The sequence below is a fragment of the Sapajus apella genome, unplaced genomic scaffold, assembly GCF_009761245.1.
Source record: "Sapajus apella isolate SASKATOON/1434 unplaced genomic scaffold, GSC_monkey_1.0 scaffold123, whole genome shotgun sequence".
Taxonomy (NCBI): Eukaryota; Metazoa; Chordata; class Mammalia; order Primates; family Cebidae; genus Sapajus; species Sapajus apella.
Genome location: NW_022437063.1, coordinates 2,468,938 through 2,492,045, shown reverse-complemented (window position 1 = coordinate 2,492,045; position 23,108 = coordinate 2,468,938). Strand labels below are relative to the sequence as shown.

At 51.4% G+C, this 23,108-nt stretch overlaps 1 protein-coding gene across 1 annotated transcript; it reads right to left on the bottom strand.

Annotated features, from left to right (window-relative positions):
- Positions 1–1,096: 1,096 nt before the first annotated feature.
- On the bottom strand, positions 1,097–14,026 carry UPK3A (uroplakin 3A). The gene is made up of 6 exons (XM_032261438.1): positions 13,892–14,026; positions 12,854–13,009; positions 10,986–11,265; positions 8,298–8,380; positions 3,782–3,914; positions 1,097–1,407 (listed from the first exon to the last, which is right to left on the bottom strand). The coding sequence occupies exons 1-6, from the start codon at positions 13,941–13,943 to the stop codon at positions 1,248–1,250; spliced, it is 864 nt and encodes a 287-aa protein (XP_032117329.1). The 5' UTR covers positions 13,944–14,026; the 3' UTR covers positions 1,097–1,247.
- Between the last annotated feature and the right edge of the window lie 9,082 nt (positions 14,027–23,108).

Sequence of the window (23,108 nt, the reverse complement as noted above, 5' to 3'; positions counted from 1 at the left end):
AACGTTGGCAAAATATTGCTCCTGACCAGGCACGGTGGCTCACGCCTGGAATCCCAGTACTTTGGGAGGCTGAGGAGGGAGGATCACTTAAGGTCAGGAGTTCAAGAGCAGCCTGGTCAACACGGTAAAACCTCATCTCTACTAAAAATACCAAAATTAGTCAGGCGTGGTGGCAGGCACCTGCAATCCCAGCTACTTGGGAGTCTGAGGCAGGAGAATCGCTTGAAGCCGGGAGACAAGCAAGTGGAGATGGCGCCACTGCACTCCAGCCTGGGGGAAAAGAGCGAGACTCCATTTCAAAACAAAAAAAAATACTGCTCTTGACAGTGGATGCCTCACCCCTTCTATGAACACAGAGCACAAAGCAGGTGCCCAATAAATAACCAGGCGAGTGAGTATTATGATTGCCAAACTCCTTCCCCTCCTTGCTGTGTGCTGGGTGGGGTGGGGGTCACAAAAATGGATCCCACCTTCACTGGCCCTCCAGCAGTGGAGCCTGTTTGGTTTTTGTTGTTGCTGTTGTTTTGTTTTTGTCGCCCAGGCTGGAGTGCAATGGCACAATCGCGGCTCACCGCAACCTCTGCCTCCCGGGTTCAAGAGATTCTCCTGCCTCAGCCTCCCAAGTAGCTGGGATCACAGGCATGCGCCACCACGCCCAGCTAATTCCGTATGTTTAGTAGAGACAGGGTTTCACCATGTTGGTCAGGCTGGTCTTATACTCCTGACCTCAGGTGATCTGCCCCCCTGATAACCTGAGGTCAGGGATTACAGGTGTGAACCACTGAGCCCGGTCCGTTTATTTTTTGAGACAGTATCTCACTCTGCGGCCCAGGCTGGAGTGCAATGGCAGGATCATAGCTCATCGCAACCCTGCTCCCCTGGCCTCAAGCAATCCTGCCACCCCAGCCTCCCGAGTCCCTGGGACTACAAGCAACGTGCCACCTCCTGGCAACTCATGTGCTGTAGCCTTGACTGAAAGTTAGTCCCGTGCTCCCACTCACCCTGTAGCGAAACAATCCAAGCTCTCACTTTGACTTTGATTCATTCATTCATTCACCTTCTCACTCATTCATTCTGTAAGTAGTCATTGAACTACAAATCTTCGGAAGATTTTATTAAGGGTTTTCCTGCAGTTGAAGAGACAAACCCTGTTTCACCTTCCCTGAAGTCAGGGTGTGACATCCACCGCTGCAGGGCTCAGGCAAGGCCAGGGAGGAGGACGCTGCTGCCCAGGAGTGGTGCTGGGCTCAGTCCTGGAGCTTGCTGGAATACGGCTCGGCCCTGTCCAGCGGCGGCCCACGGTTCACGGACGTGTAAGCAGGATCTGAGGCCCCCAGTGACTTGGGAACAGCCTCCTGAGTGATCTGGGAGTTGTGAGCTGTTTCCCCGTCAGAACTCCCCATGTCCCTGGCCAGGGGGATGGAGAGACCCAGGATTAGGGAAGCAGGGCAAACCCAAACTCCTTCAGCTGCTTGGGGACCTTCATGCTCAGACATCACTTTCACAGACATCGTCTTCGTAGACATTAATCAAATAATCTTTCTGGAGCACTGACCCTGTGCTAGACCCTGGGAATAAGGAAGAGGTGCACCTTTTTGAACGATGTGAACAACTTACAGGTCTTACTGGGAGCTGGACAATTTGAGGCCACTGTCCCATGTTCCTAAAAAACTAAGATTGCAGGGTGGGACCAACCACAATAATGACCACGCAGCATGGACAAGTGCAGAGGGGAGCTGCAGGAAGGCTTCCTGGAGGAGGCGGCAGCTCATGTGGCCCTAAAGAAGGAGGGCGGGCCGGGCACAATAGCTCACACCTGTAATCCCAGCACTTTGGGAGACCGAGACAGGTGGATCACCTGAGGTCAGGAGTTTGAGACCAGCCTGGCCAACCCTGTTGGTGAAACCCTGTCTCTACTAAAAATAATTAAAAAAAAAAAAAATTGCCAGTCGTGGTGGTGAATGCCTGTAATCCCAGCTACTCAGGAGGTTGAGGCAGGAGAATCGCTTGAACCTGGGTGGCGGAGGTTGCGGTGAGCCGAGATGGTACCGTTGCCCTCCAGCCTGGGCAACAAGAGCGAAACTCTGTCTCAAAAAAAAGGAGTGTGGGGGAAGAGAAAGGCATTGAGGCGCGAGGTCTGTACGTGGGTGTGAGGCAGGAAGGGCTGAGGAGGGTCGGGCAACAGTGCAGACTGGAGCTCAGTGCAGCTGGAGCCGGAACAGAGGGAGGGTGGCAGGCGGGACACATGAAAAAGCTGGGCTGCATTCAGATGACGGAAGAGAACAGGGTCTTCAGTGCCAGATGAGGGCACTGCCCGAAAGGAAGGAGGGCCATTGCCGTGTTCTGACTGCTCCTGGGTGCAGCCAGGCAGTTTCTGGGCAGCTGCTATCACCTGTTGTGTTTTTGTTAAACTGAAATGTCAGAGTCAACCTGATTTGCAAGTTCTCATCCTCCTCCCTCACTCCATCTCCCCCGCCCCCACCTCTCTTTTCCGGCCTGGCTAGTCTCCAGGTGTCCACGTAATTATACCTAAACAAGACACTTTTCTATCTGCTCCACCCCTACCCACACTGGGACCTCTCTCGGTCTTCAAAGTCCCCTGGGCCTCCCTGCCTCCCTGCCTCTCACTAAGCAGCACTCGGCTGATGAGGGTTTGCTCACACTGACCCTTCCTCCAGGAAGGCCACCCTGACACTCCAGGCAGCACCCACCCTGCCCTCCTCTAGATTCCCACAGCACCTTGGTTTGTCCCTGCCTGGTCCTTCCAGGGCGTGGTGGACTGTGGGCTCACATGTCTTGCCCACTCACAGCCCTGCTAACCCTGGTGCACCCCCGGGAGACCTGGAGTCCTCATCCAAAGCCGACATGAATCAGAGGTGTCAGTGGAGTCCCGAGTGAGTCCCAGGTTCTAGGCCCAGCTCTAGGTGCTGGTGCCAGGCCATGTCACCTTGGGCCACTCTGACGCCCTCTGGGCTTCAGTTTCCCCATCTGTACGGCAAGTGAGTGTATTAAAATGACAACAAAAGCAAATAACTTGTTGAGTTTCTGAGCACTGCTCTTCTTTTTCCGAGACAGTCTCACTCTGTCTCCCAGGCTGGAGTGCAGTGGTGTGATCTCGGCTCACTGCAAACTCTGCTTCCTGGGTTCAAGCGATTCTCCCGCCTCAGCCTCTTGAGTAGCTGGGGCCACAGGCGCCCACCACAGTGCCCGGCTAATTTTTGTATTTTTAGTAAAGACAGGGTTTCACCATATTGGCCAGGCTGGTCTCAAACTCCTGACCTTGTGATCTGCCTGCCTTGGCCTCCCAAAGTGCTGGGATTACAGGCGTGAGCCACCACACCCGGCCTCTAGAGACTTTACAGAGATCATTCCACTTAACCTTCACAACTCCATGAATTATTTCCATTTTCCAGATGAGGAAACTAAAGAATAGAAGGATAGCAAGCCATGCCACTTCCAGTTAAGGGTGCATAACTTTAAGTGTCAGAGCTAAGATCTGAATCGGCTATCTGCCCACAAGCCCAGCTGCTGAGCCCTGCCCTCCCCAGCTGAGCAACTTGACTTTGATGATCCTCCCGCTTTGAAATCCCAGGACTCTGCTCCCCCGTCACCAGACCCCCACCCCCACCCCCTCCGCCGCTGCCCTGCCACAGGGCAGAGGGGTAGCCTCCTTGCCTCCCAGGCTTCCCCTGCCTCAGAGGACACAGCTTCTGAGTCCCTGTGGGCCGAATGTGTCTGGCGTGTCCCTGGGGTCCAGTCCTCCCAACTGGTGGGTACTTACAAGAGGCTGAGGACAATGGCACCAGCAAAACCCACAAGTAGAAAGAAGGGCAGGGAGCCCAGGATGGAAGTGATGACAATCATGCCTCCGCTCCGCCGGCCTGGCCACGTGTCGATCGCCGAGTATGGAGTGACTGTGGTGAGACACTGCTTGTTACTCCCCAGACACCTCACCACCCTCGGACATCTCCCAGGTGGCGGCCAGTGTCTTCCCCCACCCTGGCTGCCAGGGATCCAGGAATGACCCTGGGACCCAGTACAGCGACTTCTCCCAGGTTTTAGGCACAATTACCTTGTTTTCCCCACATTCCACCTCCTGCCTTTCTTTTATGTGTTTCTGGCCACCTCCTCATTTAAATCTTTTTTTTTTCGCATTATTTTCTTTTTTTTTTTTTTTTTTTTTTTCTTTTTTGAGACGGAGTTTCGCTCTTGTTGCCCAGGCTGGAGTGCAATGGCGCGATCTCGGCTCACCGCAACCTCCGCCTCCTGGGTTCAGGCAATTCTCCTGCCTCAGCCTCCTGAGTAGCTGGGATTACAGGCACGCGCCACCATGCCCGGCTGATTTTTTGTATTTTTAGTAGAGACGGGGTTTCACCATGTTGACCAGGATGGTCTCGATCTCTTGACCTCGTGATCCACCCGCCTCGGCCTCCCAAAGTGCTGGGATTACAGGCGTGAGCCACCGCGCCCGGCCGCATTATTTTCTGTTACAGTTTTTGAGACAGAGTCTCGCTCTGTCACCCAGGATGGAGTGCAGTGGCACCATCCTGGCTCACTGCAGCCTCAACCTCAGGCTCAAGCAATCCTCCCACCCCAGCCTCCCGAGCAGCTGGGACTACAGGTGCATGCCACCACGCCCAGCTAATTTGTTGTACTTTTTTTGTAGAGATGGGGTTTCACCGTGTTGCCCAGAATGGTCTTGAACTTGGGCTCAAGCAATCCTGCCTCTGCCTACCAACGTGTTGAGATTCCAGGTGTGAGCCACCAGGGCACCTGGCCTTTGCATAATTTTAAATCATAAAGTGACTCAAGTCTTCTGGTGAGATGGCTAGGATACGGATTGTAATCAAAGATGAGGCAAAGGGCCCTGGTCTGACGGGGCCAGGTGGGCAGTGGCTGTCACTCTTCCGGGGCTGGCCTCACCCTTTGGAACTGTGTGAATGGATGATGTATGGGTCCTACTGTAGCCAGCCACTTGCAGCTACTGTCCCAGGTCCCCTGGAGCCCCCATTCTGCAGATCACTCACTGCACTCAGGGAGCCTGAGTTCCCGGCCAAGGACACACAGAATCCAGGCTCAAGCCGGGCCGGCCTGGTCCTGAGGTGCATGCTGCTCCCAAAGGCCCTGCGGTCCTCCCGCAAGAGAGGTGGGCCTCGTGCTTCTGCCTGGGTTCCCCAAAGGAACCCTGATGCGGAGGCCCTCAAGAATTCTTCTTCCTTCTTCTCAGATGAGGAAACCGAGGTCCCAAGGGTTCCCCGGCGGTTTCAGCAAAACCACACTGCGTGGGAATGCCACAGGAGGGGGGCAGGGAGTGAGGATGGGAGGAGTCACCGCAGCCACACACACTGCCACACTCTCACACACCACACAACACACACCAACTCAAACACACACACTGCCACACTTACACACAGCACTCACAACACATACCAAGTCACTCACACGCTCACACTCACACACCACACACATCACACACCAACTCAAACTCACATACACACACACTGCCACACTCTCACACCACACAACATACACCAACTCAAACACACACACTGCCACACCTACACACACCACTCACCACACATACCAAGTCACTCACACACTCACACACATGACACACATCACACACCAACTCAAACTCACTCTCACACTCACGCACCACACATACCAACTCACACACTCTCACACATACCACACACTAACTCAAAGTCACACACACTGCCACACTCACACACCACACACCACACATACCAACTCACACACACACTCACACACCACACACATCACACTCACACACACACTGCCACACTCACACTACACATCACATAACACACACTCACATCCACCAGACACCACATACGCTCTCACACACCACACATATCACACTCCACACACACCACACATACCAACTCACACTGACACCACACACACCAACTCACACACACATTCACACACACCATACTCACACACCACACATGCTACACACACCACATACCACACACATAGTCTCACAGTCACACACTACGTCCCCCACACACTAAACACATATCATACACCAACTCGTACACACATACCATGTACCACACACACCACACATGACACACATGCACACTAAGACACATACCATGTACCACACACAACACACACCAGCTCACACACACATGCTAACACCACACACCACACAATACACACTCACATACATCACACACCACACACACACACACACACACACACCAGACATCTATCACACACTATACACATCACACACTCACCACACACATCACACACAACTCAAACTCACACACACACTGCCACACTCTCACACCACATGCCACACACAATACACACTCTCACACACCACATATCTATCACACAGCACACACATCACACACTCACCACACACATCACACACCAACTCAAACACACACACACTGCCACACTCACTCTCACATCACACCACACACAATACACACTCACATACACCACACACCACACACACCACAGATCTATCACACATCACACACTCACACACCACACATCACATAGCAACTCATATACTCACACACCACACACACTCTCACACACCACACATCTATCACACACCACACACACCACAGATCTATCACACATCACACACTCACACACCACACACTACACACACCAACTCATGCTCACACTCACAGATGAAGCTTCATTCGTCCACCCTCACCTCCTGCTGTGTGGCCAGTTCCTAACAGGCCACAGATTGGTACTGGTCCGTGGCCCTGGGGTTGGGGACCTCTGAGATACACCACACACTGTCACACTCATACACACCACACTCCTCACAGACTCTCCACACACCACATTCCACACACATTCTCACACTCACATCACATACCACACACTCTCATACACACACATACACAACACCATAAACTACATACACACATACTGAAGAAGAAAATTAAATAACAGTAATAGCAATTTGTAGCAGTTGTTATATAAGGTATATTTTGCTGTGTTGCATGCTGTTTAATATAATACCTCCTCCCCAGTTCTGCTTAAGACAAAATAAATATTAACTGTCTCTCAGTAAACCATTTAACCTTATCTGTCCTCCCCACATTCTTAGCAAAGTTCCCAGTCATCTAAGGGTTCCTGTTTTTCTTGCTGGCCAACTGCAAGGCCACAGGGCAAATAAACCTGAAAACTGCAAAATGTGTTTCTCAAAATGTTATTTTTCAAATGTAAAGTACATCACAAAACATGCCACGGGTTAGTTAACGAGGATTCTGTAAAATCACTTTCGCCTTCGTCATCCTGTATCACAAAGGTGCATAAAAGGCACCCATTTTCTTTGTGCTGTGCTCAGTTTTCAAATGTGAATCCTCTGAGCCGGTGCACCTAAATAAAATCCTCCTGTTTCACCCATTGGTCTCTGCGGTCTCCTGATATCCGCGACAATACCACACCACACACACACACACATACACACACACCACAGCAGGCACTCACATACACACACACACAATGTTCTCTACCATCCACTCATGGGTGACCTCAGGCAACCTTTTGCAGCCCCCACACCCCTGGGGTGCACATGGAGGCTCTGCAGGTGAAATGCACAGCCTCCTGACAGCCATCCTGCCAGACAGCCTCGTCGTGGGGGCCAAGGTGTGGTGGGAGGGGGTCTTCTGTTAGGGTGTCATTCACTCAAAATTACCATCAGAGTCCCTGGCGTGGCCCCTGCCGTTCAGCAGACTGGACTCTGTGTATGAACTTTGGGTCTCTGCTGAGCAAGGAACAGGGCAGGACCCTGGCTTTCCACTCTCAGGAAACCCACCCAGGTGCTGGGGGTAGGAGTGCGGGGAGGGAGAGCAGTTCCTTGCTAACTTCTCTGTCTTAGTTTTAGGCCTTAGAGCCATCTGACCTGGCCACAGTTGCTTGCTGCTGTGAGGATTTAGCAAAGGGACTGGTTAGGACCTAAACGCCAGGTCAGCTCCACATGCCTTTGAAGCCAACCCACCGTAAGGGTCGGAGAGACAGAGAGACAGGCCGGCTTAGATCTCCACTTGCACCATCCCCAGTCCAAATGCCACCAAAACCTCCACCATGATCTGTTCCCACACCTGGCCCTCAAGGATGGAAGGGAGGAAGGAGAACGTTCCAGGGTCAATGCTTTAATGAGCATTTTCTTCATCACTACCTGGCCTGGGAGGCTTCCACAGGGACAGATGAGCCTTGGTTCTCACGGCCGTGCCTGGCCCTGCCTCCTCGGGGCCCTTGGAGCATCACCCCCACCACTGCCCACCACTTACGCTGGTTGGTGCGGATGGGGTCCGACCACAGGGTCTGGTCCTCTACCAAGCCTGTGGACATGTTGACTAGGACGTACTTGAACCTGGAAGGAGACAGAGCTGGGGTGACTTCTATGTTTCTTGCAAGCCCCAGCCACAGGGAGGCAGGGTAGGGGCGGGGGCGCAGGCTGCAGATATAGGAGGGCCTAGGGGTGAGGGAGGGGCCAGCCCTTCCAGGAGGTGGAAAGAAAGGAAGAAAAGAAGAAAAGAAAAAGAAAGGAGGGAGGGAGAGAAAGAAAAGAAGAATGGGAATAATATCCATCATCAACCCTGCTGCCCTTGTACAGGAGATATATTTTAAGTGCAGAAACCCTGGAACAAGTGTTTCTAGTCACAAAAGAAGATTGGGCAATGCACTGGCCAGGCACTGTGGCTCACTCCTGTAATCCCAGCACTTTGGGAGGCCAAGGCAGGCAGATTACTAGCTCAAGAGATCGAGACCATCCTGCCCAACATGGTGAAACCCTGTCCCTACTAAAAATACAAAAAATAGCCAGGCGTGGGGGTGCGTGCCTGTAGTCCCAACTACTCGGGAGGCTGAGCCAGGAGAATTGCTGGAACCTGGGAGGCTCATGTTGCAGTGAGCTGAGATTCAGCCACTGCACTTCAGCCTGGCAACAGAGCGAAATTCCATCTCAAAAATAAATAAATAAATAAAAATAAAGAAGACTGAGCAATGCATTACAAAATATCCACAGCCTTCTGAAGGTCTCCTACTCAGTCAGTTTAAACTGATGGATGTTCTGACTACAAAGACATCTACAGCCTGTAGCTTAACACGCAAATAAAAATTAAGATCCTTGAAATCTCATCCAGGCCAGGAGCAGTGGCTCACACCTGTAAGCCCAGCACTTTGGTAGGCCGAGGCAGGCGGATCATTTGAGGTCAGGGGTTCGAGACCAGCTTGGCCAACATGGTGAAACCCCCATCTCTACTAAAAATACAAAAATTAGCCAGGCATGGTGGTGCATGTCTGTAATCCCAGCTACTCGGGAGGCTGAGGCAGGAGAATCGCTCAAACCCAGGAGGTGGAGGCTACAGTGAGCCAAGACTGTGCCACTGCACTCCAGCCTGGGTGACAAAGAGGGACTTCGTCTAAAAAACAAAATAACAAAAAGTCTCATTCAGGTTTTGCTTAACCCCCTACTTTTTTCTGTTCCAAAATGAGATTTCCAGAGGCAGGGCTGACCCCGGGATAAGAAGGGCTTGTAAATGAAGGCAGAAAGGGCTGCCTTTGAGACCAAGGAGGAGGGAGAGGATTTTCCCCTCAAAAACCAAGATCACAGGCAAGAGGCTGGACGGGGAAACAGAGCAGAGACCCTTGCTCTGCCCAGTGGCTGAGGCCAAGGGAGGGAAAGCCCTCTATGAGGATGACAGGTGGGTGACAATCTGGGCCTGGAAGCTGCAGAGACCCCATCCTAGGCATCTCCATGGTACCGGAGCGGATGTAACCTGAGGCTCTGGCCCCAGGTAAGACCTGGCCGTGGATCAGGACTGAGCACTGGGCTTTACGTAGAGAAGATGCTTCAGAAAATGAGAGGGAATGGATGGAGGACCTGCTGGGGTTGGGTGGGCAGCAGCAGGTCTAAGGAAAAAGCAGAAGGTGAGGCTGAGGATGGCCAGGCTTTGGCAGTGTTCCTTTTCATACCAGGCCCCAGCTTTCCACTGGGCAACTTTCCCTCTCTGGGGCAGTTTCCTTTCTTATAAGACGAAGGGGTTTGGGTGGATGATTCCCTACATGTAGATTGGCCAGAACAAGCTGCATAATTTGTGGGGCCCAGAGCAAAATGAAAATGTGGGCCCTTGTTCAACAATTAAGAATTTCGGGATGGGCCGGGCATAGTGGCTCATGCCCGTAATCCCAGAACTATGCAGGAGGCCGAGGCAGGCAGATCACTTGAGGTCAGGAGTTCAAGACCAACTTGACCAACATGGTGAAACTCCATCTCTATTAAAAACACAAAAAGTTGGCCGGGCGTAGTGGCTCACACCTGTAATCTCAGCACTTTGGGAGGCCAAGACAGGTGGATCACCTGAGGTCGGGAGTTTGAGACCAGCCTGACCAACATGGAGAAACCCCATCTCTACTAAAAATATAAAATTAGCCAGGCGTGGTGGTGCATGCCTAGAATCCCAGCTACTCGGGAGGCTAAGTCAGGAGAATCACTTAAACCTGGGAGGCGGAGGTTGCGGTGAGTCGAGATTGCACCACTGCACTCCAGCCTGGGCAAAAAGAGTGAAACTCCACCTCAAAAACAAAACAACAACAACAAAAACACACAAAAAATATTAGCCAGTCGTGGTGGCAGGTATCTGTAATCTCAGCTACTCAAGAGGCTGAGGCAGGACAATCGCTTGACTCCGGAGGCGGAGGTTGCAGTGAGCTGAGATCGTGCCACTGCACTCCAGCCTGGGAGACAGTGAGACTGTGTCTCAAAAAAAAAAGAAATTCAAGATGGTAGCCGCAGAGCACCAATCCAAGAGGGGCCCCTTCTGAACCTGAACCTGAGACAGCATGACCTGCCCGGGACCTGGGATGCTCTCAGCACATAGCTCTCAAGAAATGTGGCTGCTCCCACTGTGCCCCTCTCTCCCTGTCAGGACTGGGGCGTGGCCGCTGCTCTCCGGTAGCAGCTTGTTGACACCCACCTGTACTCTGTGGCTGCTGACAGGGGCGGGTTACAGAGCCCCTGGAAGTTGGGGTCCCACAGGCAGGTCCTGTTGACGCCCACCCTGACCAGGTATGCATTCAGGATCCGTGAGGCCTGGGACACATCCCCAACGGCATCCAGGCTGGGCAGGTCACTGCAGGGGACCAGGTCAAAGGCCACGGCTTTGTAGGGACCTGTCCTCCCACCCTCTGTTTGTTGGAACGTTGAGCTCAGTGGGGTCTTGGTACTGTCTTGCACTGAGGCGTTCCTGGAGCCGGCTGCAGAGGCAGTGCAGGGAGTGAGGCTCCTGGCCACTCCAGCTCAGCCACACTCACTCACTCATTCATCAGACGCCCCTGATTATCCTTTCTGCCTCAACCCTGTGCTGGGCACTGGGGTCACAGGCATGGGGCAAGCTCAGTCTCTGCCCTCCCAGTGCAATGGGGGAGATGGACAAGGATCAACCCCTGCTTTGGGTGCTGTCTGACTCTCACCTTATCTTGTGACATTCCTGCAACCCCCCCATCCCAAAGACCTTTGTCACTTCATTGCTGAAAGCCCTGGATTCTCTCTTATATAAAATGAGAAAGGAGGGTCATATATCCAGGAGAAAAAACGTGGAGGCAGGTCCCAGGTCTCCTCCTGTCTAGATGGGAGACTTTGGACAATTCATTCTACCTCTGCAGACCCTAGTCTTCTATGAAATGGGAGACAAATTCCCTGCGGTGCCCAGAGATCAGGCATTTTAGTTTATTTGGTAGTAAGTAGTTTACTGACTACCTACTAGTCAATAAACACGTGCTGGAAGAATAAAATGATGGCCCTGAATGAGCTGTTGTAAATGACTGGCTGATAGAAATGCAAGAGTTGGGCCGGGCGAGGTGGCTCACGCCTGTAATCCCAGCACTTTGGGAGGCCGAAGTGGGTGGATCACGAGGTCCAGAGTTTAAGACAAGCCTGGCCAACATGGTGAAACTCCGTCTCTACCAAAAATTTAAAAGTTAGCCGGGTGTGGTGACAGGTGCCTGCAATCCTAGCTACAGGAGGCTGAGGCAGGAGAATCACTTGAATCCGGGAGGTGAAGGTTGCAGTGGGCCAAGATCGTGCTGCTGCACTCCAGCCTGGGCAACAGAGTGAGACTCCATCTCAAAAAAAAAGGAAATTCGAGAGCTGATGATGGCTTCTCTCAGAAACTCAGTATCTCCTCCAGGGAGGGGGTCAGGGCCGGGCCAGAGCAGCATGTCTGAAAGTGTGGTTTTACCTTAGAAACACCAATCTTGAGCCACTTTTCTAAGCCTCAGAAGGACATTGTGCTTGAGGACTAGAGAGGTCAGGTTCACTTTCCAGTGCTGGGAGCTCCCAGAGAGTGACTCCACCGCCCTGAGCCCGGATTCTCTGTTCTGTAATGGGGATTGGTAATAGCTACCTTGTAAGCTGGTTATAGATATTAGCTCTATGGTGTGCAAAGTGCCTGGTATGGTGTAGCTACTCAGTGATCGGTGATGTTATTACTTCCCTCTCTAACTGGATGTCCCTGCAAGGCAAGGACAGGTCTGTGGCTGTAGCACCCTGGGCCCGGAGTGGAGGCCAGGGCATGCCTCCACATTTTTTTATTTTTATTTTTTTTAAAGACAGGGTTTCACCATGTTGGTCAGGCTGGTCTTGAGCTCTCAACCTTAGGTAATCTGCCCACCTTGGCCTCCAAAGGGCTTGGATTATAGGCATGAGCCACCATGCCCAGCCTAGCATGGGAGTTTAATTAGACAACTACAGGCATGGAGTGTTCCTCTACCTGCCTCCTTCCCTCCTCCCTACAGACAACTCAAAGACCCTTTTGGAGTAGCCAGAAGGAAGCAAGACCCTTACCTGAGTCAACCAGGACATACAGGTAGACCTCGTAGGTGCCAGTGAGGGCCTCTGAGCTGTCAAACATGCAGAGAGGCTTTTCCAAGGCCACAGTGGTGAGGGTGGGATTGTTGGTGGCAAAGGTCACACTGGCCAGTTGAGGCTGCAGGTTCACAGCTGGAGGAGGCAGTGAGGATGGGAACTGACCCCCGGCAGAACTGTCCACACCCACTCTGCATGCAGTTACTGAGCGCCTGCTGTGTGCCAGGCACTGGGCTTTGTCTTCCCCATGGGCCACCACATAACCTGTCTCAGACACTGCCCCTCACCCAATCATCCTGCTCAGAAATGGGGCAGTCGGGCCAACTTGCTGCCTTCTCTCCCAGCTGCAGACACTCAGATGCCAAGAACTCCATTGCGCCTCTTAGCCATCTCTCCACTCCATTCCCCAGCCCTGCTCCATCCCACTGTCCTCACTTGGACCCTAGTAACCAAGCCTCTCCATACATGCAAATCTGACCATCTCCTTCTCCTGCGATGGCCCTTCCATGGTCCCTCAGCGCCCCCTGACGCAGTCTGGCCTCTCTGGAAAGGCAGCAAGGTCCTAAAGTTCTGAGCTTTGCTTTGTTGGATCTCCTGCCTCATCCCTTCCTCCAAGGGTTTCCCTCACCCCTTGATCCAGCCGATCCCATGGACTGGCAATTCCCAGGATAGCCCAGTGCTGTCTCCCACGTCCATGAACTTGCCCATGCTGCCTGTTCGGCCGAAATATCTCTGTATCTGTCGCCGTCCAGGCCTCACCATAGGTCTGGGGCTGGTCCCTTCTCTGCCCTCCCGCAGTCCCTCTGAGTGTTGGTTTCTTGCAACATACATGGCAGGGTTGCAGCCACCGGTGAGCCCCCCGGATTCCCACCAGAGGATGCGCCAGCTACCATTATTATTCATAATAGTAATATCTGGGTTCCCATTGCCAGGAATCAGGATCCAGGCGATGGGCGCCTCAGGACGCAGCTACCGCCCCTCTCCGGGCTCAGCCCCCACCTGCCCTTCCCCGCCTACCCGAACTGAACCGCAGGCAGCCGAAGGCCAGCAGGGCCCAGAGCGGAGGCATCGCCCGGGAGAAGCCGCCAGAGCGCGGGGCGGGCGGTCCAGCGGGCGGGTGCGGATACCTGGCCTCTCCCGCCCCGCGCACCTGCCAGCCCTGGGCTCGGCGCGCCCCGCCCCCGCCCGACCCGGCCAATCCGCGACCTCCTCACACGCTATTTGCATACGGCCCCGCCCTCTATTTGCATACGACCCCGCCCCGGCCCGTGCGCGACGCCCGCGGGCGCAATCCCACCAGCCAGACCTTCCTGAGCCCGCATCAAAGCGCCTACTGTGTGCTCACGTCAGGGCAGCCCTTCCACAGCGTGTCTCACTAATGAGACCTTGGGGCAAGCCACTCCCACTTGGAGCCTCAGTTTCCATGCTGTAAAATGACGCTAATTCCTACAACTATTTATGGAGGCTTTATTACGTGCCAAACACTCACTGGGTTCTTGTGAAACAAAATGGGTTGATCAGTAAAGATGATATCCTGCGACAACTAAGTCCAGGCCTGGGAGCTATCCGAAGACCTTAGTATGTGACCCCTTCGGTTCACAGGTACAAGCCAAGGCCCAGGAGGCCCCCGGAGCGGGGAGGGTGATTGGAGCATGGCGGGGTTGGGGGTGCAGGGACAGGGACTCACACCCCGGCCGCACTTGGACTCCCTAGAAACACCGAGGCTGATGGAACTCAGGAGTGCTGTGCTTAGTTAGCCCGGGGCTGCCTCCAAAGGATGGAGCAGGGCATTAATGCCTGCCTCCTAAAGCGGTGTTTGAAAATAGTGATGGACTCCTCTCCTGGACTGCGTGGTTCCTTCTTTCACAAGAATCTGTGCACATTTCTGAATGCAACTTAAATCAATTTTACCTTTAAGAAATAAAAATGCCGGCCATGGTGGCTCACGCCTGTAATCTCAGCACTTTGGGAAGCTGAGGTGGGTGGATCACCTGAGGTTGGGAGTTCGAGACCAGCCTGACCAACATGGAGAAACCCTGTCTCTACTAAAAATACAAAATTAGCCGGGTGTGGTGGTGCATGCCTGTAATCGCAGCTACTTGGGAGGCTGGGGCAGGAGAATCGCTTGAACTCGGGAGGCCAAGGTTGCAGACAGTGGAGATTGTGCCATTGCACTCCAGCCTGGGCAACAAGAGCGAAACTGCACCTCAAAATAATAATAATAATAATAATAATAATAATAATAAATAGATAAATAAAAGTCATCAAGGATAGGAGAAAAACCAACAGAGCCTGGGCAAGGAGGCTCATGCCTGTAATCCCAAGGCTTTGGGAGGTCAAGGTGGGAGGATTCCTTGAGGCCGGGCGCTAGAGACCATTCTGGGTAACATAGTAAGACCTCATCTCCACCAAAAAAAAAAAAAAAAAAAAGGCAAGCCTGGTGGGGGATGCCTTGTAATCCCAGCATCGCTTGAGCCCAGGAGGTCACAGCTCTATGAGCTATGACTAAAGCTGCAATAACAGAGCCAGACCCTGTCTCTTAGAAAAAGGAAAGCGAAAATCAACAGAAACTAATTAATCTCTATGTGATGTTGATGACATAACCCACTTGCAGAAAAAAAAAAAAAGCTATCTGAGTAACTACGGAACTGGGTTGTCCAGCTGTACCTCCTTAGTGGGGTACACTCTAAGGACTGGGAGACCTGTGACAGAACCCCAAACCTCATTAGCGAGTTTGTTATTGGCAGCGGAGAGGGCGGAGCCGTTCTGAAGCAACTTTGGGCTATCCCAGGATTGGTAGTACCAAAACCCAGATTCCCACTGTAGGATGAGGGAGATTTGGAATGGAGGAAGGAAAATGCTGGTGTTTTGTTATTTGTAATTAGTTATGGAAAAATAAATTACCAAAACAAGAGTTTTAAGTAAGAAGAAGAAGCAAGAAGAAGAAGGAGGAGGAGGAGAAGAAGGGAGAAAGAGGCTGGCCAGGAACAGTGGCTCATGCCTGTAAACTCAGCACTTTGGGAGGCCGAGGTGGGCAGATCACTTGAGCACTTGAGATCAGGAGTTCGAGACCAGCCTGGCCAACATGGCAAAATCCCTTCTCTACTAAAAATACAAAAAAGTTAGCCGGGCTTGGTGCCGTGCGCCTGTAGTTCCAGCTACTTGGGTGGGTAGCTGAGGCGGGAGAATCACTTGAACCGGAGAGGTGGAGTTTGCAGTGAGCCGAGATTGTGCCACTCCACTCCAGCCTGGGCAATAGAGCTAAATTGTCTCAAAAAAAAAAAAAAAAGGAAGGAAGGAAGGGAGGAAGGGAGGGAGGGAGGGAAAAAAAAGAGAGAAAGAGGAAAGGAAGAAAGAAAAAGAGAGAAAGAAAGAGAGAGAGAAAAAGAAAACTAGGCCCACTGAGAGGACCTAGAAGCAGTCATACACGAGAACACCTTACCACTGTTAGATTCGAAGCTCCAGTTCCCAGTAAGGGATGGCTGACTCCAGAGCTGAGATGGGGAACGTCGAGAGGATCCCGGGACACTTTACAGTGCCGGAAAGTAAAGAGGTGCTCGAAGGATGGTGGGAGTGTGAAAGGAGCTGCTGGCACAGAGCTGCTGGAAGGGGCTGCCAATGGCCAGGCCTGGGAATATTTGAGCACAAAATAAGTAATGGAAGTCATACATTTAGCTTTTTTTTTTTTTGAGATGGAGTCTCACTCTGTCACCCAGGCTGGAGTGCAGTAGCATGATCTTGGCTCACTGCAACTTGAATCCTGGGTTCACACGATTCTCCTGCCTCAGCCTCCCAAGTTGCTGGGACTACAGGCACCCGCCACCCTGCCCAGCTAATTTTTTTTCTTTTTTGTACTTTTAATAGAGACGGGGTTTCACTATGTTGGTCAGGCTGGTCTCACACTCCTGGTCTCGTGATCCACCCACCTTGGTCTCCCAAAGTACTGGGATTTCAGGTGCGAGCCACTGCACCCAGCAACATTCAGCTTCTTGGATAAAATACAAATCTATGAGTCAATATTGATACTTTAAAATATATGTACATATATTTTTTGAGACAGGGTCTCATTGTATTACTGAGGCTGGAATGCAGTGGTGTGATCTCGGCTCACTGCAAACTTTACCTCATGGGTTCAAACGATTCCCCTGCCTCAGCCTCCTGAGTAGCTGGAATTACAGGTCCCACCACCACCTCTAGCTAATTTTTGTATTTTTACAAATATCATAAAATATGATGAGACAGGGTTTCACCATGTTGGTCAGGCTGGTCTCAAACTCCTGACCTCAAGTGATCCGCCTGCCTTGGCCTCCCAAAGTGCTGGGATTACAGGGGTGAGGCACGACGCCCAACCAAAAAATATTTTAAAAGAGGGAAGAAAAAAGGAAAATTCTTCTTTAAAGAAGACCACTGGCCAGGCGCAGTGGCTCACACCTGTAATCCCAGAACTCAGGGAAGGCGAGATGAGAGAACTGCTTGAGTCCAGGAGTTGTAGACCAGCCTGGGCAACACGGCAAGTCCTGGTCTCTTCAAATAATAAAAAAAAAAGTAGCCAGATGTGGTGGTGTGTGCCTGTGGTCCCAGTTACTGGGAAGGCTGAGGTGGGAGTGTGTCTGGAGCCCCCGTGTTTGAGGCTGCAGTGAACCATGGTGGCGCCACTGTACTCCAGCTTGGGCGTCAGAGTGAGACGTCATCCCAAAAAACAAAAATAAAATAAAGATCTTATTGCTGGTCACGGTGGCTCATGCCTGTAATCCCAGAACTTTGGGAGGCCAAGGTGGGTGGATCACCTGAAGTCAGGAGTTCAAGACCAGCCTGGCCAACATGGTGAAACCCTGTCTCTACTAAAAATACAAAAAATTAGCCGAGTATTGTGGCAGCGCCCGTAATTCCAGCTACTTGGGAGGCTGAGGCAGGAGAATCGCTTGAACCGGGAGGTGGAGGTTGCAGTGAGCTGAGATCACACCATTACACACCAGCCTGCGCAGTAAAAGTGAAACTCTGTCTCAAAAAAAAAAAAAAAGACAAAGAAAGAAAGAGAGAAAGAGAGACAGAGAGGGAGGGAAGAAGGGAGGGACCACCAACCAGTCAAGAGAGAAGGAATGACAAAACAGGATTAACATTTTACAACTGCCGTGGCAATAAGTGATTCATGAAAGAATCATCTCAGTGGATACTAAGACCATAGGGGAAAGGTTTTTAGGGGACAAGATATGCGGAAATCCAGAGAACCAACTTTACCGGATGATGAAACGGAGCATCCCCAGTAGTGGGACGCACTGGCCTCATGTGCTTCCTGGTGTCCTGGCACTGATTAGGACTCAGCATCCTCCATGTAGTGTCCTGCCCAAAAGGTGAAACTTGAATCAATAGGAAACCATCAGACAGATCCACATGGGGGGACTTTCTGCAAACCAGCTGGCCTGGATGCTTCAAAAATGTTCATATCATGAGTGACAGAAGCAAAGCAAAACAAAACCAAAGGCCGAGACCTGTGCTAGAATGAAGGAGATGTAACCACTAAAGGAACTGAGTGATCCTTGTTTAATTCTTGGATAAAAAACAAGTAACCTTTAGTGAACACTATTAGAGTTAGTATGACAATGAGAGAAATTTGAATTAGAGAGTATGTATTAGATAGCAATATTTATTAGATGTTAAATTTTGTTTTGTTTTGTTTTTTTGAGACAGAGTCTCACTCTGTCTACCAGGCTGGAGTGCCATGGTGTGATCTCAGCTCACTGCAAACTCCACTTCCGGAGTTCAAGCGATTTTCCTGTCTCAGCCTCCTAAGTAGCTGGGATTACAGGCATGCGCCACCACACGTGGCTAATTTTTGTATTTTTAGTAGAGATGGGGTTTCACCATGTTGGTCAGGCTGGTCTCCAACCAATCCACTCACCTCCACCTCCCAAAGTGCTGGCATTACAGGTGTGAGCCACTGAGCCCGGCCACAATTCCATGCATGTGGATGAAGTGTCATGATATCTGAAACTAACACATATATGAGATTCGAGAGAAAAAAAGATAAGGCAAATTTCCTGTAATGCTAGCAATCGGTAAATAAGCATGGGTACTTACTATAGTGTTCTTGAAGTGTTTCTGTAGGTTTGACATTTTTCAAAGTAAAAATGTGGGAGAAAGAGTCCGTACTCTGCCACAAATGCACAGTTCCCCTCTTTGGTCGTCAGTTTTCCCTCTAGAAAATGGAGAGGGAGTTTGATCACCTCTCAGCCCTGACATGCAGAGAGTGGACAATCAGATCCTTATCTTCAACACACAGAGATGTCTCAGAGATAAGGAACTCTTGAACAGGGGTGGGGTTTCTTCTGAGAATTTTTATAGACTGACATTTCTTGTTCAACAATTGTTAGTGAACCTGGTTGTGAACCTGCAGTTTATCAAAGACCAGCAGGGTTGATCTCTTTCTTTCTTTCTTTTTTGAGACAGATCCTCACTCTGTCGCCCAGGCTGGAGTGCAGTGGGGCCATCTCGGCTCACTGCAACCTCTGCCTCCTGGGTTCAAAGCCATTCTTCTGCCTCAGCCTCCTGAGTACCTGGGACTACAGGCACACCACCACACCTGGCTAATTTTTGTATTTTTAGTAGAAATGAGGTTTCACCATGTTGACCAGGCTGGTCTCGAACTTCTGACCTTAAGTGATCCACCCGCCTCAGCCTCCCAAGGTGCAGGGGTTACAGGTGTGAGTCACCACGCCCGGCCTGAGCAGGGTTGATCTCAAACCCTCCGCCCAGAATCGCCTGTGAGAGGAAGCAGGCCCAGGAGTTGTTTTCTCCAAGATGCCGCCGTTTCTTATGAAAACAAAAACCAAAAATTCCCCTTGTCTCTTGCCCTGCCCAAATATGGAGAAGACACTTTGAGGAAAATGTTAAAACAATAATCTGCAAAGGCCCAAAAAATGTTCTGGAAAGTAAAAAACCTTAGATTTATAAACAAATGTCCACTTCAAAGATTCCTGACTTCTGTTTTGCTCATTCTGAAGAGCGAGGAGTACAAGAGAAATGAGTCATCGTGGGAAATTCACTTGGGAGAGACCAGTGCTAATGTCCGTGGAGGAGAAGCAGGCGGGAAAAGGGGGCCTGAGACCTGCCAGCGTTCCTTTCTGCTCCGTGTGCACTTTCCTAAGTTCCTTTATTTGTTTGTTTCTTTTCTTTTTCTTTTGAGACGGGGTCTCTCTGCGTCGCCCAGGCTGGAGTGCAGTGGCACGATCTCTGGTCACTGCAGCCTTGACCTCCCTGGGCTCAAGTGATCCTCCCACCTCAGCCTTTCCAGTAGCTGGGACTATAGGCAGGCACCACCACACCTGGCTATTTTTTTTTTTTTTTTTCCAAGGCAGAGTCTCATTTTGTCACCCAGGCTGGAGTGCAGTGGGGTGATCTCGGCCCACTGCAATCTCTGCCTCCCAGGTTCAAGCGGTTCTCCTGCTTCAGCCTCCCAAGTAGCTGGGATTACAGGCGCCCACCACCATGCTCGGCTAATTTTATTGTATTTTTAGTGAAGACGGGGTTTCACCATCTTGACCAGGCTGATCTTGAATTCCTGACCTGATGATCCACCCTCCTTGGCCTCCCAAAGTGCTGGGATTACAGGCATGAGCCACCGCACCGGGCCTAAATTTTGTATTTTTTATAGAGATGGAATTTCACCAGGTTTCCCAGGCAAGTCTGCAACTCCTAGGCTCAATCGATCCTTCTGCCTTGGCCTCCAAAGTGCTGGGATTACAGGCATGAGCCACTGCATCCAGCCCAAAGTTAAAAACATTGTTTTTGTTTAATGTTTCCTTTTTGGTCAGGTACTTCTAGGGCACCCAGCTTCACTCTGACTTGAGGTCATTTCCATATCTAGATCCATCAGACCGTCTTTCTGAACCCCGGCCTGGAAGACGTGTTAGTCAGAGGCCGGGAAGGCAGGAAGTTTTGCTATGTGAAAGGTTAAGTAAAGCCCAGCCTTTCACAAACCTTCTTTGAATCTGAAGCATGGGGAATTTATGGGCTGGAAATTCTTGACCCAGAAATGTCTCTCCAAACACTGAAGAGGCCCGGTCCAGTCGGTTTCCATGACTCCTTTCTTTAGAAGTCAGAGAAGTTGCAGGAATCCTACCACAGAAAGAGCTGGCTTTCAGGATCGAGGCTCGGTCCCAGGTCTCCAGAAGCCAAGCTTTTCAATGCTTTGAGATTCAGTCACTTCATTCGTTCACTCGTTCATTCATTCATTCATTTTGAAATGGAGTCTCACCCTGTTGCCCAGGCTGAAGTACAGGGGTCAATCTCAACTCACTGCAATCTCCGTCTTTCGGATCCAAGCAATTCTCCTGCCTCAGCCTCCCGAGTGGCTGGGATTACAGGCGTGTGCCACCATACCTGGCTGATTTTTGTGTTTGCTTTTTTTCAGTAGAGATAGGGTTTTACCATGTTAGCCAGGCTGGTCTTGAACTCCTGACCTCAGCTGATCCACCTGCCTCAGCCTACCAAAATGCTGGGATTATAGGTGTGAGCCATCACACCAATGAGAGATTTGGTCACTTTAAAACAACAAGAAACCAAAACCCGAGTGGAGAAACCCAAATCCCTGCCTGGTGCTCACCTGTCTACCCTCGCTCTGTGACGAGGACGCCCACTTTGCTCTAAGGGGCCCCCATCTATCTCCCAAGCTCCAGACCCACATTTCCAGCTGCCCATCCTGCAAAACATGCCCTCCTTGGTGACCCCAAGGGGCCGTGCACAACAGGACTTTCTGAAAAGTCCCTTTGGCCTGGCTCTGACTCTCACTGTGATGGTCCTGACCCTCGGTTTCTTTTTCAGGAAGTTGGGGATACTCAAGGGGCCCCCTTGCAAAGGGGTGGGATGAAGTGCAGTCGTGGGTGTGAGTGTGCACTGTGACTGGGGTGTTGGGCAGCAGCAGGGTCCCACAGTCCTCAGGTGTCACCCCTGAGGACACCTGGACTCTGTTGGGCTAGTCCTGTCTCCTCTGGGCCATCTCTTCCCTTTCAGGCCCCCCTCACATAGAATCCAAATTTACTCAACAGATGTTTGTTGAGTGCCTACTGTGTGCTGGGCACACGGCTCTTCCCAGTGACTCTGGAACCTGTGTCTTCGTTTCTGATGCTGTCACTGCTGCCTGGCACGGTGCATTCATGTACTGGGGCTGCTGTCATGAGTAGGCAGACCTCTCTCTCTTTTTTTTCCAAGACTGAGTCTCATTATGTTACCCAGGCTGGACTGCAGTGGTGCAATCTCGGCTCACCACAACCTCTGCCTCCTGGATTTAAGCAATTCTCCTGCCTCAGCATCTGGTGTAGCTGGAATTACAGGCATGTGCCACCACGTCTGGCTAATTTTGTATTTTTAGTAGAGAAGGGGGTTTCTCCATGTTGGTCAGGCTGGTCTCGAACTCCTGACCTCAGGTGATCTGCCCACCTTGGCCTCCCAAGTTCTGGGATTATAGGCGTGAGCAAGTGTCCAGCCATTTACTTGTTTTAGAGGCAGGATTTTGCTCTGTCACCCAGGCTTGGGTACAGTGGCCCAAACATAGCTCACTGCAGCCTCAACCTCCTCGGCTCAAGCGATCCTCCTGCCTCAGTCTCCTGAGTTGCTGGGCCTACAGGCACACACCATGGGGTTTTGCTTTATTGCCCAGGCTGGTCTCAGACTCCTGACTTCAAGCCCGCTTCCCACCTTGGCCTCCCAAAATGTTGGGATTATAAGCGTAAGCCAGCATGTCTGTCCAGGATTGGCTTAAAACCTGTGTTTTTGCCCCGTTTGTTCCTCAGTATCCCCATCTACAAGCAGGCGTGCTTGTTTACGCAAATGAGAATCAAATCACAATCCCTCTCTGCTGCCCTTCCCAGCTCAGACACAGAACACTTCTCACTTGGTCGTTTCTGACATTTTCCTTTGGCTGCTAGTTCCTGTTTTGGGAACATTCTGCCAGAAACCCCAGCTCCAGAACTAGTTCTCTATTTCACGTCCCTGTTCCAATTCAACCCCTATCAGCCACCAGCCTTCAAGTTCTAACAAACTTGCTCACGGGGGCTGTGAACACCTCCAGCTGTCTCGGGCGGTTTCCTGGGGAGGCTGAAAGGCATGAAGGTTAAGCCCAAAGCACTCATCTCTGTGGCCTTGGGCAGGGTGCTTGGCCTCTCTGCACAGTATCCACATTTGAAAATGATAACCATAGCCAGGCATAGTGGCTCACACCTGTAATTCCAGCACTTTG

Bases quoted from the DNA above. Each gene is read 5' to 3' on its own strand.
- UPK3A (XM_032261438.1), bottom strand. From the start codon at position 13,943: ATGCCTCCGCTCTGGGCCCTGCTGGCCTTCGGCTGCCTGCGGTTCAGT. The intron at 13,010-13,891 runs GTAGGCGGGGAA...TGCCTCCTCCAG, and splicing joins CTGCCTGCGGTTCAGTTCGG to CTGTGAACCTGCAGCCTCAA. The intron at 3,915-8,297 runs GTAAGTGGTGGG...GTCTCACCACAG, and splicing joins CCCCATCCGCACCAACCAGC to TCACTCCATACTCGGCGATC.